Below are 12,716 nucleotides of genomic sequence, written 5' to 3'. Positions count from 1 at the left end.
GCTGTGCTTGAAGAGAAGCTGTGCCTGGGGATATACTTCTGAAGCACCAGCCCAGGTGGTACTCTCCAGTCCACCAGTGGGTCTCTGGATTTTGCTGACTTTGCAGGCTATTTCACCACTGGGCTTTAGGTGACTGTGGGCTTTGACAGGCATTTTGGTGAATGAAAGCAAGCCCCTAATTTTTTTTTTTAAAGATTTATTTATGCATATAAGAGCTGGGGTATAGGCCAGAGATGCGGGGTGGGTGAAAGGATTCACCAGAGACAGAGTGGGGAACAGAACAGGCAGACTGACTGAAATACACTGCTGAGGGGAGCAGTGGGCGAGACAGGAGAGGTCTGCCTCGCCATGTGGGTTTCTCTCTGGCTACCTGGGGATTGAACTTGTGCTGCAGAGGCTGCGGATTGCTTCATAGTGCGGTGCTTAACCCCTTGCACCACCAGGGAGGCCAGCAAGCCCCTAATTTTGATCTATTCCTTTTGCCCACTGAATTGGCCAAAGTGCTTTAGTGGGCAGAGCTGTGCATGCTCCCAGAATTTGCCTCTCCTCAGCGGTGACAGGCCTTTGGGCTCCAGATGCACTTTGAAGGTTAGACAGCTGCATGGTTTGTTGACCACCTGTAAGAGCTTTCCCCTGCTGCCCTAATCCTCAGTCTTCAAGATACTAGGCATCTGGGAATCCTATAGGTGCACTGGGCCTGCCTGTGCTGGCAGACACAGCAAGTGCCTTGTCCTGTCTCCTACACAGCTCTGGGACCAGGAGCCTGGAGGAAGTGTGTCTGCAAGTGACTGACCTCCTGCCAGGTCTCAGGAAGCTCCGGAACCTCCTCCCTGAACATGGATGCCTGCTGCTGTCCCCTGGGAACTTCTGGCAGAATGACCGGGAACGCTTCCACACTGATCCTGACATCATCAGGACCATTCACCAGCATGAGCCTAAAACCCTGCAGACTTCAGCCACGCTCAAAGGTTGCCCCCAGGGCAAATGCCCTGAGAAGGAACCAGAGGGGCATACCTGTCGGTCACCATGTTCTCTTTGATGGGTGCTCTGACAGATTAGGGGTTACCCCTTGTATCTAAGGTGGGGGTGGGGAGGGACCCTTGCTGACTCCATAGTGGCTGCCATTCCTTCATTAGCACCTGCTGATTTCTGTCTGCAGACTTGCTGTTTGGTGTTCCTGGAAAGTACAGCGGGATGAGCCTCTATACCAGGAAGAGAATGGTCTCATACACCATTACCCTGGTCTTCCAGCACTACCATGCCAAGTAAGATTTGTCAACACCCTGGGCTCCCGACAGGTATAGAACATGGGACTTTGGCTAGTCCCCGTTCATGTTAGTGTCCAGAATGTCTCCCTGAGAACTTGCAGTTTTTAAGTTATGTGTTGAAGTTGTATCCTTTAGACTGAAGGCTGCTGTCTGCTCACATTTGAGTTGGGATGACCTGAGAGCCAGCTAAGAATAAGGAACTAAGGCAGGACTGATGAATTCAGTGTCCTGGTGCCTCCACTGGTCTCTCTTACCCTAGGGGACAAGTCCCAAGATAGTCACCACTGAATTCCATGTGGCCTCAGAGTCCTCAACAGACGGCTGCAGGCATCTCCCCAACAAGAGCAAGGACACTTGAGGGGCCTTCAGTAGGCTATCCTGGGCCTTTACAGTCTAAGTGGTATGATAGGTTGGGAGAGTGTTGCAGAGGAAGGAATGGGGGGCTCCTATGACAACTTGACTTTGTCTTTCTTGCAATGCTCTTAGAGACTGTTAGGAAAGCTTAGACATTGGGGTGAGCTCCCCGATGTACCCTTCTCCCAGGGATTGTCTTTGTCCCCTGGAACAAGAGGGACAATCTATCTACCCCATCCTGCTCCATGACTAGGTTCCTGGGCAGCTTGCGGGCGCGCCTGATGCTCCTGCACCCCAGTCCCAACTGCAGCCTTCGAGCGGAGAGCCTGGTCCATGTGCACTTCAAGGAGGAGATTGGCATTGCTGAGCTCATCCCCCTTGTGACCACCTACATCATCTTGTTTGCCTACATCTACTTCTCCACACGTAGGTTCACAGCAGGGGACTGGGGGCTTTCTCCAACTAACAGGCATTTCCAGATCACTTGTCCCCTTCCTCTGGAGGTGGCTTGGGCAGATATGTAGAACACATCTGGTGGTCACAAGGGCCAGGGGTTTAGAGTTCCCTTCCCCAACCCCCGCCCTTGGCAGGGACTTGGGTGTGCTTAGGGTCCCTTTAGCTTCTTAGGAAAAGAAACTTTCCGGGCTGGTGTTCCCAAAGGCACACCGGGTCCTAAGACTGAGAAGTGTATATGGTTGTCCTTTGCTTTTGGTTAAACCAAGGGTCTTCCCTTCCTCAATTGTCAGGGCATACTCTACACCTAGGAGCTTAGTTAGGAAGGGCTGGTTTGGGCTGGGGTCTGGGGGAGGTGCTGCCCTGACGTGCCCTCTTTGCCCTTTAGGCAAGATCGACATGGTCAAGTCCAAGTGGGGGCTGGCTCTGGCTGCCGTGGTCACAGTGCTCAGCTCGCTGCTCATGTCTGTGGGGCTCTGCACTCTCTTCGGCCTGACACCCACTCTCAATGGCGGGTAGGTCCCCAGCAGGTCCACTGGGCCACAGGGTGAGCCCTCAGGCCAGATCGCCTCCTACCTCTGGGCATGTGGGCTGCCCTGGACTGGATGCTTGCAGTTACACCCTATCTTCCCATTACCTTTTTTTTGTTCTTTTTAGTTACCTTTTCTCATATATATGTATGTGTGTATATAAAATATATCTGTATATGCAAATAATAATTACGTGTGTACACACTCAGGCATGTGTGTATTTGTGTGATTGGGGTATGTATATATGTGTGTGTATATTGGCTGTGCTACATGTGTGCTTGTACGCACATGTGTGTGTGGGTGTGCGTGTACGTTATATATACACATGAATACTGTTCCTATATGATGAAAGTCAGATGATTGTAAGATCAAGAAGGGTATATTTCTTCCTTTTCACTATTAATACATTTAAGTGCCTAATAGGTCATTTTAGAGAGAGCTGTTTAAGAGATACACTTTGTCATCTAATTTGTCATCTTTCTACTCTTGCTTTCCCTTGCCATTTCTCTCTGAATCTTGTCTGGAAGCCCTTCCCTGAGTTTGTCCTTAACTTAGGTTTGGCCCCACGTGCCTGTCTGTTCCGGGTTACTATCAGTTTGTCGTTCCGCACCCTGGCTTTTCAGATTGGTCACAGGAACAAAGATTTTGTGTTTTGTGTCTGTTACTTTCCTAGCTCATAGAATACCCACTTCCTTTCCTGAATTTGACGGAGCTAAACACCCCTAACCCCTGTAGCTGCTGCTGTGCACTCCTCAGAGCCCTTGCATGCACCGCTCCACCATAGGGATCCTGGTGAAGTGCACCCGCATGGGTGTTCTTGTGCATGGACTTCCCTCTTCATCTCTTGGAAGCAGTGTGAGGCTGTGGTCTCTTGCAACCAATAGAATTTTCTTTAGGAAGAGTTGTTCTTCTCTAAGCACAGCTTCTCCACAGAAGTAAGTAGAGCTTTAGGCTGGTCTCATCCCCTTTACAGTTAGGTCTGTATGGGGTGCTGCTATGGGGTCTTGGCCATCATCATTTTCTCTGGCCAGCAGAGTCTGGCGTAAGCTGTGCTGTGGTAGCAGGGGGGGGCCTCTACTGGCCCTTCTTGCACTGTGCTGACTGGCTGGCTGGAGATGGGATGGTGGCTAGCCCATTAGTAAAGCTTTGAAACCTCCCTGGAAGCTGGGAGCCATGCAGACAGAGGCCCTGTTGGGTGAGAATGGGGATTCTGTCCTGTGCTGTGTAGTTGCTTAGCAGCTTCCTCTATAGGCAGAAAATCCCAGAGCCGCCCTGGGCCCCAAATTTTGAGAATCAGATGTGTTAAAGGCCCCCCTCAGTGTGGTCTTCACCCTTTTTCTCTCTTCCCAGTGAGATTTTCCCCTACCTCGTGGTGGTTATTGGGTTAGAGAACGTGTTGGTGCTCACCAAGTCAGTGGTCTCCACCCCAGTGGACCTCGAGGTGAAACTGCGCATCGCCCAAGGTAACTCAGGGAGTGTGTCGGTGTGCGCTAGGGTAGGAGAGGGACTTTTCTGGCCATGGAAACAGGAGCCCAGAAACCTCTCTTGCTCTGACCTCCAGTATAATATGGGGTGGTCCACTAGGTCCTGGCAGCTTGTTAGCATGTGCCCTGAGGACCCAGTGGGTCACTGGACTATACTTTGTCCAGGTTCATATTCAGTAAGAAAGCAAACCAGACACTGCTATAGGGCTTGTGTGTATGTGGCCCTTTGCCCAGGCTACACTTGTTTTCTCCTCTTGCCTCACCCGCTAGGGGCTGGTGGGTTGGGCCCCTAAGGCTGGTCACTTCAGAGATGCTGTTTCCACAGTTGCCAGAAAAGCTCCCTGTGACCTCTGAGGGTCTAGGAGACAGAGCAAAGAGAATCTAGAACTAGAGGTCTGAACTCTTGCACCTCCTGCTCCTAACCTCTCAGTTGTGAGAAACAAGGTATTCATATACTCAAAAAACGGCAGTGAATACAGGGCCAGGCCCTCCACTAGCTGTTCTGAGCTGAGAGGAAATGGCCCCTCCACACTAGGCACTCGGGGCCTTACATGTGCAACCATGTGTTTGTGTGGGGCCCAGGCTCTTGTGGGGAGAGGCTTGAGGAGGAACACAGCTAGGTCTTCTGCCCTCAGACCATTCTTCCACATGACAGGCAGGCTCAGGCCGTGCCTCAGCAGGTCAGACAAGAACAGTCTTTGGAGGCTGGATATGCCAGAGTGGGTAGCACTTGGCTTTCCTTTTGGGTTTATTCATATGGCAGCCTACTTCTCCTTCTGATGGTTATAGCTTTCCCCTGTACCCCTTTCCTGCAGCAACTGTGGGACAGCTCTTTGGAGCCCTAGCATTGGCAGGGTCTTGAGGGTTGGACCACTTTGGTGGATTGGTTGCCTCAGAATGCTCGATGCCTCACTCATGCCTCTACCTTCTGAGGACCACAAAGTTGGTGCACACATGTCATAGGTGGGTGTTATATGCTGGTCCCATGGCCCTGTTGTCTTCTGCAGGCCTAAGCAGTGAGAGCTGGTCCATCATGAAGAACATGGCCACAGAACTAGGCATCATCCTCATTGGCTATTTCACCCTAGTGCCCGCCATCCAGGTAAGGCCCCATAGCAGGGCTACTAACCATTGCCTTGCTCTTAGCAAGGTGACCTTCCTTACTCAGCTGTGAGGCCGTGAGCAGAGGTAGAAGCGGACCTTCACTGATGTAGAAGCCCAGACTCTTGCTGACCATTCTGAGAGTTGTTGCATAAAGGGAGGGACAAATCATCTCATCCCTGTCTTTCCCGGGGGTTGGCAGGAGGCCTGGTGAGGTGTGGGGATGAGCAGAGTGCACAAGGGCACCAGACTCCCCGCCCGGGTCGCCTATAGGGCATCTGCTGGATGCATTGTAGTCTTGGAACATTGGAGCTGACACCACCGTGTGCAAATCTACATCATCTTACCCCAGATTTGAGACGAAGCTGTAGTGATTTGCCAGGGGGGTTGGTAGGAAAACTTGAATCTGAGACAATTCTGTCAACAGAGCTTGGGTAGCAGAGACCACTATCTTTGTTTTAGGGCAGAATTCATTCCCTCCAGCCCTCTTTCCCTCCCTTCATTGGCCCAGTGTGATCGCTGGCCAGAAAACTTTGAGAGTCCTGGGCTCTGGGTTCATGGCACCCAGGCAGGGCCAGGGGCTCTGTGGGACTTAAGGTTTCCAATGTGGATCAATCCCTACTCTCTAGGGAGATTACAAGCTCGGAGGGAGCATCCATCTGTCAGTTCTTTGTAGTAGTACGAGCAGTTTCTGCTGCCCCCTGGTGGGGAGGGAGGGAGTTGTTGACCCTGTCCCTCCTTGGCCACTCCCAGATCCAGCATCTTTTTTTTCTTTGTCTTTGTTGTGTCCTGTCTGCCACTGCCCTGCAGATTCTGAGGTGTCAGCAGGCAGGCATGTGCTTCTCTCGGGTGTGGGCCATAAGGTCATGATATCCTCGTATATGCTTTGATTATAGGAGTTTTGTCTCTTTGCCGTCGTGGGCCTTGTATCTGACTTCTTCCTTCAGATGCTGTTTTTCACCACTGTCCTGTCCATTGACATTCGCCGGATGGAGGTAGGAGTGGGCCAAGCCCTGCCCCGCCCACCTCCTCCTCAGCCCTGGCTGTGCTCAGGGGATCACTGGGTGAAAGAGCTACAAACCTTGGGTAGGGTTGGCAGCCTGTGGACAACAGCCTTGGCCCTGACTGCTGTGTCCCCAACAGCTAGCGGATCTGAACAAGCGGCTGCCCCCTGAGGCCTGCCTACCCTCAGCTAAGCCAGTGGGGCAGCAAGTGCGCTTCGAGCGGCAGCTGGCTGTGAGGCCATCCACACCCCACACCATCACACTGCAACCCTCTTCCTTCCGAAACCTGCGGCTCCCCAAGAGGCTGCGTGTCATCTACTTCCTGGCCCGCACCCGCCTGGCACAACGGCTAATCATGGTACCTGCCCAGCATCCTCCAAAGGCCCACACTCAATTTGCTCTTGAGTGTTGTCCTTTGCCTTGGAGGTGGGGTATATTCTGAAGTCCCTTGTAGCCTGGCTCTGGGGAGCTACCCATCACCCCTACCTGCCTGAACCCTGTTGGTTTCTGAGGTGATGTATCCCCGGGGTCATCAGGCAGAGGAGTCAGTGTCTCCCCACAGTGTCCCAGGACAGGAGTCTGCTAGATGTAATGCTTGGGGACAGAACCACCCTGGTTGCCCAAGTCAGCTCATCGGCTGCTATGCAGTGGGCGAAACAGGAGCAGGGTTGGCTGCTGGCCAACAGAACCTCTCCCAAGGAGTTGAAGTGAGGGGAGCGAGGCTAAGGCCCTCTGAGTACTAGGATCCCTGGATGGCTCCAGAGCACATCAGGCAGCAGTTCCTTTGGCCATGCTGACCATGGAAATGGTAGTTGCTTCCTGGCCCAGCAGAGATAGGGATTGGTGATAGGGAAGTTTTCTATCAAAACTAAGAGTGTTCCTCTGAATTTCAGGCTAGGAAAACCAAACCCTGATCATGGGAAGGGAACCAGGTCCCTCCAATGATGCTTGGTCCCTGGTGTTAGCAGGAAGACTTGGGGAAGCAATAAAGGACAGACGAGGCCCTGTGTCCTCTTCCCATTCCTAGGCCTAGGTCCCTGTGCTGCCTCCTTCCAGTCTAAGGGCCACTGCTGATAGGGCTTGGGGCTGTTCATCCCTCTCAGAGGTGCCACTGAGCACCCGATGCCTCTCTGCAGGCCGGCACCGTTGTCTGGATTGGCATCCTAGTGTACACAGACCCAGCAGGGCTGCGCACCTACCTCGCTGCCCAAGTGACAGAACAGAGTCCACTGGGTGAGGGTGCCCTCGCTTCCATGCCAGTGCCTAGTGGAGTACTGCCTGCCAGCCACCCGGACCCTGCCTTCTCCATCTTCCCACCTGATGCCCCTAAGTTACCTGAGAATCAGACATTGCCAGGGGAGCTGCCTGAGCCTGGGGGGCCAGCAGAAGGTGTTCATGACAGCCCAGCCCCAGAGGTAACCTGGGGGCCTGAGGATGAGGAACTTTGGAGGAAATTGTCCTTCCGCCACTGGCCTACACTCTTCAGCTACTACAACATCACGCTGGCCAAGAGGTGAGTTAGGTTGTGCCAGTTGCCACCTCCTCACTTGGTGGTGTCTGCTCACTGTTCCCAGGGCCTCCCTTCCCATCAGGTGGGGATCCACTAGCTTGAATTCTGTGTTTCCTTTCTAGTAATTAAAACTTAGATGGCGGTGCGGTAGGAAGTAGGGCTCCAAACAGGCACAACGCGACAGTGGCCCTAGGGCCTTGCTCTGGGGAGTCTGCTGTCGGCCCTTTGGCTGCTTGAGTTGGGAGGGGGGAGACAGCCCACACTGCAGTGATGGCTGCTTGGGTGCTGGTGTCTGACAGCAAGACTGGGGTGTCAGAGCTAGGCTGGACACCCCTCACGCTGGGAACACTGGCCTGAGAGGGTGCTTTTGGAGTTTGGTGGGTTGAGCTGAGTCCTGCTTGGAGATGGGGACGGGGCCAGGGCAGCAGCAGGAGGGATCCTTCTGAGAGCATCTCCTCTGAGGTCGCCCGCTGTCCGGCTCTAGGTACATCAGCCTGCTGCCTGTCATCCCAGTCACGCTCCGCCTGAACCCGAGGGAGGCGCTGGAGGGGCGACACCCTCAGGACAGCCACAGTACCTGGCCTCCACCAGGGCCCCAACCGGGAGGGCTCTGGGAGGCTGGTCCCAAGGGACCAGGCGTGGTGCAGCCCCACAGAGACATCACCCTGTACAAGTAAGGCCCCAGAGAGCAGGTTGGGGGTGGGAGGGACCGGGCCCCCCTCACCACTTCCAACTCTACGCAGGGTAGCAGCGCTTGGCCTCGCCACAGGCATCGTGCTTGTGCTGCTGCTGCTCTGCCTTTACCGTGTGCTCTGCCCGCGCAACTACGGGCAGCCTGGTGGCGGGCCCGGCCGGCGGCGACGTGGGGAGCTGCCCTGTGATGACTACGGCTACACGCCACCAGAGACGGAGATTGTGCCCCTGGTGCTGCGTGGGCACCTTATGGTGAGCAAGGGGTAGGGGCCTGGGGCTCAGGACACGCTGACATCCGTGCCCATGCCTGTGCCCATACCCATGGTGCCCTTCCACAGGACATCGAGTGTCTGGCCAGCGATGGCATGCTGCTGGTGAGCTGTTGCCTGGCAGGCCACGTCTGTGTGTGGGACGCTCAGACTGGGGACTGCCTCACACGCATCCCGCGCCCAGGGTAGGTGCAGCCCACATGTATGCCCCACCCCCTGCCCCCAGACCTGCCCCCCACCACACCCCTCCTCACCGCATCCTCCCGGGACCCCCAGCAGGCAGCGCCGGGACAGTGGTGTTGGCAGCGTATTCGAGGCTCAGGAGAGCTGGGAACGGTTGTCAGACGGCGGGAAGGGTGGTCCAGAGGAGCCCGGGGACAGCCCTCCACTGCGGCACCGCCCCCGGGGCCCTCCACCACCTTCCCTCTTCGGGGACCAGCCGGACCTCACCTGCTTGATCGACACCAACTTCTCTGCACAGTTGCGGCCCTCAGAGCCTACTCTGCCCGAGCCCCGGCACCGGGCCACCTGCGGCCGTGCTCGGGACTCCCCGGGCTATGACTTCAGCCGCCTGGTGCAGCGGGTGTACCAGGAGGAGGACCTGGCTTCCGTCCATACACCAACCCTGCGCCCTGCCTCACCTGGGCCTGTGCTGTCACAGGCCCCTGAAGATGAGGGGGGTTCTCCTCCCGAGAAGGGCTCCCCTTCCCTCGCCTGGACCCCCAGTGCAGATGGCTCCATCTGGAGCCTGGAGCTGCAGGGCAACCTCATCGTGGTGGGGCGGAGCAGTGGTCGGCTGGAGGTGGGCAGAGGGACTGGACTGGGCAGAGGGGCCATTCACATAGGGCACCCGGGGCCGTCCCAGCTAGCAGGTGCTCACTTCCCCTGGGCTTACAGGTGTGGGACGCCATCGAGGGCATGCTCCACTGCAGCAGCGACGAGGTCTCCTCAGGCATCACAGCCCTGGTCTTCCTGGACAAGAGGTGAGAGCCAGGGTGACTTCCCGTTGTGGTCAGGCCACACACTGAGGTTTGGTCCTGACTCCCCTTCACTCGTGGGATTTGGAATTCCTTTCTTGCTAACCAGAGGGTAGTCCACCTCGAAGGGAGGGGTGAAAACTCAAAGTTAATATGTGAAGCACCTAGAATAGGGCCCAGCAAACCATGAGCTCCCAGGGCCTTAGCCCGTGACAGCGGTTAATGCTGTCTCCTTTCGCACCTTTCTCAAGTCCAGGTTTCTCTTAGATTGCCAATACTGCCCCTTCTGGGTTTCTTGGTTGCATTTTATAAAAAACCTGTTGTGTTAAGACTTCTTTCCCACTCACGCCCTGTTCTGGGCTGTAGGTGTTCCCCGGGCTCCGTGTGCGCATGCTCCTAGGGCTTCTCAGCCCCCCAGCTCTTGCCCATGCCCAGGTGCCTCCCACACTCTCTCTTCCAGGTCTCTGACCACTTGTGGCACCATCTAAGCTAGAGCTGGAACCATTTTTCTTTCTTGGGGTGGGTGAAGGGCACCCCTTGCCCTTTACTGTTTCTGCTTGTTGGCAGCTGTCATTCCTGCTACCGCTAGGCTTTTTACGCAGGGCTTGGCTGATATGCCACCCTCCGGCCTGGCCCAGCTCATTGGGTTCCTGCCGCGGACCAGCACAGCAGCGAACGATGAGGCCGTCTCAGGGTTGAGAGAAGCGTGCAGGGTGGTCAAGGATTCGGCGAAAGAAATGACAGACAGACACACTTCAAGAGAGTGAAAATCTGAGTGTAATTTTCTTTGAGTTGGTGACCAGTATAAATATGTTTTCTAAAGGCACAGGAATGGCGAACATCAGTGAAGAAATCAGCTTGCTCATAGGTTTAGCTTATCATTGACAGGGCAGTGATTTACATCTGGACCCAGGCGCATTCCTAAGTAGTTAGGCTATTAGTTTTTCTTTTTGTTTCATGTGATTACTTTTTTGTTTTAACTACTCACTACCACTAAATTACTATACATTAACATGGGTGAGTTTTACTTTTCACAATGTAATATTTTTATCATTAAGATTAATACTAACAAGGCTAAGCATGCAACAGAGAAATGATTAAGCTAACAGTTCTATTAATACACAGAGTTTAGTGACGTTTCATTTGAATCAGCCTAGCTATTAGATTTCGTATGTTCTTTTTTAATCAGCAACCAATGACCTTTTTAGACAGAGAAAGAGAAAAGATTTTAGAGAGACAGTTGTATTAGAATAAAGTTTGTGGGCCTTGAGAAGGCGAGATAAGGTTCCGTGAGGTCAGCATTCCTGTAGTGGCTCCTTGGGGTCGTTATCTTTCAACAGGCTTCCGTCTTATCTATGTCTTCGGGGGGGTTTGCTGTTCTCCCCCTGCGTGCTGGTTCCTTGCCCAGCCGGTCCGTGGGGAAAGCCATTAGCCCTAAAGGTCACTGCAGGGGGAGGTGCAGCAGGTTCCCCCACACTTGGGAAGTCTCCCCTACTGTTTGCCTTTGTTTTAGGAAAAGCCCTGGTATCAGCCTAAGCATCAAGGTCAAGGTTCCTGGTGACCATGAAAGTCAGGCTCAGACATCAGGGCTTTCTCAGCTCGCCTGTCCTAGGAGGCGCGGGCCCTTCTTGTTCACAGGTGGAGGCTGTGGACATGCATTGCCTTCTGGGTCCCCTGGATAGATATCCCCGTCTCGGTCTGTCTGTGCCCTAGGAGTTCTTGAGCAATGAAGAAAATCTTTCTTTGTGGAAAAGGAGAATGTAGTGGGTGGTGCTTGAAGGTGTTTCTGTGTCATGGAGGTGGCACCTCCCGTGGCTCAAAAACACAGCCCCACCCTAGGTCCTGTTTCCCTTCTCAGAGATCTTTCCTTCAACTCCAAGTTTTAGCTGGGAGTCCTCCCTCAGCTTATTTTGGGTGGTTGGGTTTTTTTTTTTTTATTCTTTTAGTCTTACATGTTGTTTCCCAGGTACTACTTTATGCATATTAGCTCTGTGAGGCAGATCCTGTTTTCTGCCTTTTACAGATGAAGAAACTGAGGCACAGAGAGGTTAATAAGCGTTGCAACCTTGGGGCCTTCCAGCCCCAGCATCTGTTCCCTCAGCACCTGTGCTGCTACTTGACCCTGATCCTTTCTGGAACTGGCTTGGTCCCTTCTCTTCTGTCTCTGTTGTTTCCACATGCCCAGTGGAGCTGAGTCTGTCAGGTGCCCACGGCACTCAGCCCGGAGACTGGGGGCTCTGAGGGAGAGTCACCCTGGCAGTGCTCTTCTCTTCCAGGATCGTGGCTGCCCGGCTCAATGGCTCCCTTGATTTCTTCTCCTTGGAGACCCACACATCCCTCAGCCCCCTGCAGTTCCGAGGTTAGAGGGAGTGGATGACATGCAGGGGCTGCCTGCAAGGTGCCTTCTCAAAGACCCCCTCACTTTGCCTATTGTCACCAGGGACTCCAGGACGGGGCAGTTCGCCCGCATCCCCTGTGTACAGCAGCAGTGACAGGGTGGCCTGTCGCCTGACCCATACAGTGCCCTGTGCGCACCAGAAACCCATTACAGCCCTGAAGGCTGCTGCAGGGCGCCTCGTGACTGGTAGCCAAGACCACACGCTGAGAGTGAGTGTTGGCTGTGGGGATGGGGAACGTTTCACCGCTAGTCTGGGAAGAGGCTATAGGTGTCCTGGGTGAACGACAGGATTTTTTTTTTAATTCCATTTTTATTGTGGAAACCGTGGTTTACAACACTGTAGGATTTGGGGGTGTAGGTTCACACCTCTTTAGATTAACAACACTGTGCCCGCTACCCAAAGCACCCTTAATCCTCCATCTTCATGTTCCTAGGGTTTGTGTTTGTTTGTGTTTTCTGTTCCTCCATTTGGCTTCTCTATTCCACAAGTGAAATCATCCAGGAATCTTGTTTCTCCTGACTTAACTTTGCTTAACATAACACTGTGGGGGTCCTTCCTGGTGGCCTAGGGGTTAAGTATCAGTGCTGTCCCCTCCACAGCCTGAGTTCCATCCTGATCCCCAGCCAGGGAGCTGACCCACATGGCGCAGCAGTCCTCTCCTGTCACCCCTGCTG

The 12,716-nt window shown here is 54.0% G+C and overlaps 1 protein-coding gene across 4 annotated transcripts in view; it reads left to right on the top strand.

Moving 5' to 3' along the window:
* Positions 1 to 12,716, top strand: part of SCAP (SREBF chaperone) — a 68,454-nt gene that overhangs the window by 53,929 nt on the left and 1,809 nt on the right. For 3 of the 4 annotated variants that reach the window (XM_037528114.2, XM_037528122.2, XM_037528126.2), the window contains 16 exons: positions 748 to 968; positions 1,160 to 1,265; positions 1,876 to 2,048; positions 2,464 to 2,590; positions 3,956 to 4,068; positions 5,097 to 5,191; positions 6,087 to 6,185; positions 6,334 to 6,552; positions 7,331 to 7,707; positions 8,189 to 8,377; positions 8,448 to 8,649; positions 8,736 to 8,851; positions 8,943 to 9,468; positions 9,564 to 9,649; positions 11,920 to 12,002; positions 12,084 to 12,250. In XM_037528114.2, the coding sequence (XP_037384011.1) occupies positions 748 to 968; positions 1,160 to 1,265; positions 1,876 to 2,048; positions 2,464 to 2,590; positions 3,956 to 4,068; positions 5,097 to 5,191; positions 6,087 to 6,185; positions 6,334 to 6,552; positions 7,331 to 7,707; positions 8,189 to 8,377; positions 8,448 to 8,649; positions 8,736 to 8,851; positions 8,943 to 9,468; positions 9,564 to 9,649; positions 11,920 to 12,002; positions 12,084 to 12,250 (2,899 nt within the window). The remainder of the gene's footprint in view (positions 1 to 747; positions 969 to 1,159; positions 1,266 to 1,875; positions 2,049 to 2,463; positions 2,591 to 3,955; positions 4,069 to 5,096; positions 5,192 to 6,086; positions 6,186 to 6,333; positions 6,553 to 7,330; positions 7,708 to 8,188; positions 8,378 to 8,447; positions 8,650 to 8,735; positions 8,852 to 8,942; positions 9,469 to 9,563; positions 9,650 to 11,919; positions 12,003 to 12,083; positions 12,251 to 12,716) is intronic. The other variant, XM_037528134.2, reaches the window with a different exon arrangement.

Source organism: Talpa occidentalis, unplaced genomic scaffold (assembly GCF_014898055.3).
Source record: "Talpa occidentalis isolate TD23 unplaced genomic scaffold, MPIMG_talOcc4v2.1 talOcc4.10, whole genome shotgun sequence".
In the NCBI taxonomy this organism is placed as follows: Eukaryota; Metazoa; Chordata; class Mammalia; order Eulipotyphla; family Talpidae; genus Talpa; species Talpa occidentalis.
The sequence above is the reverse complement of the archived record's forward strand: the minus strand, read 5'-3'. Positions and strand labels throughout refer to the sequence as shown.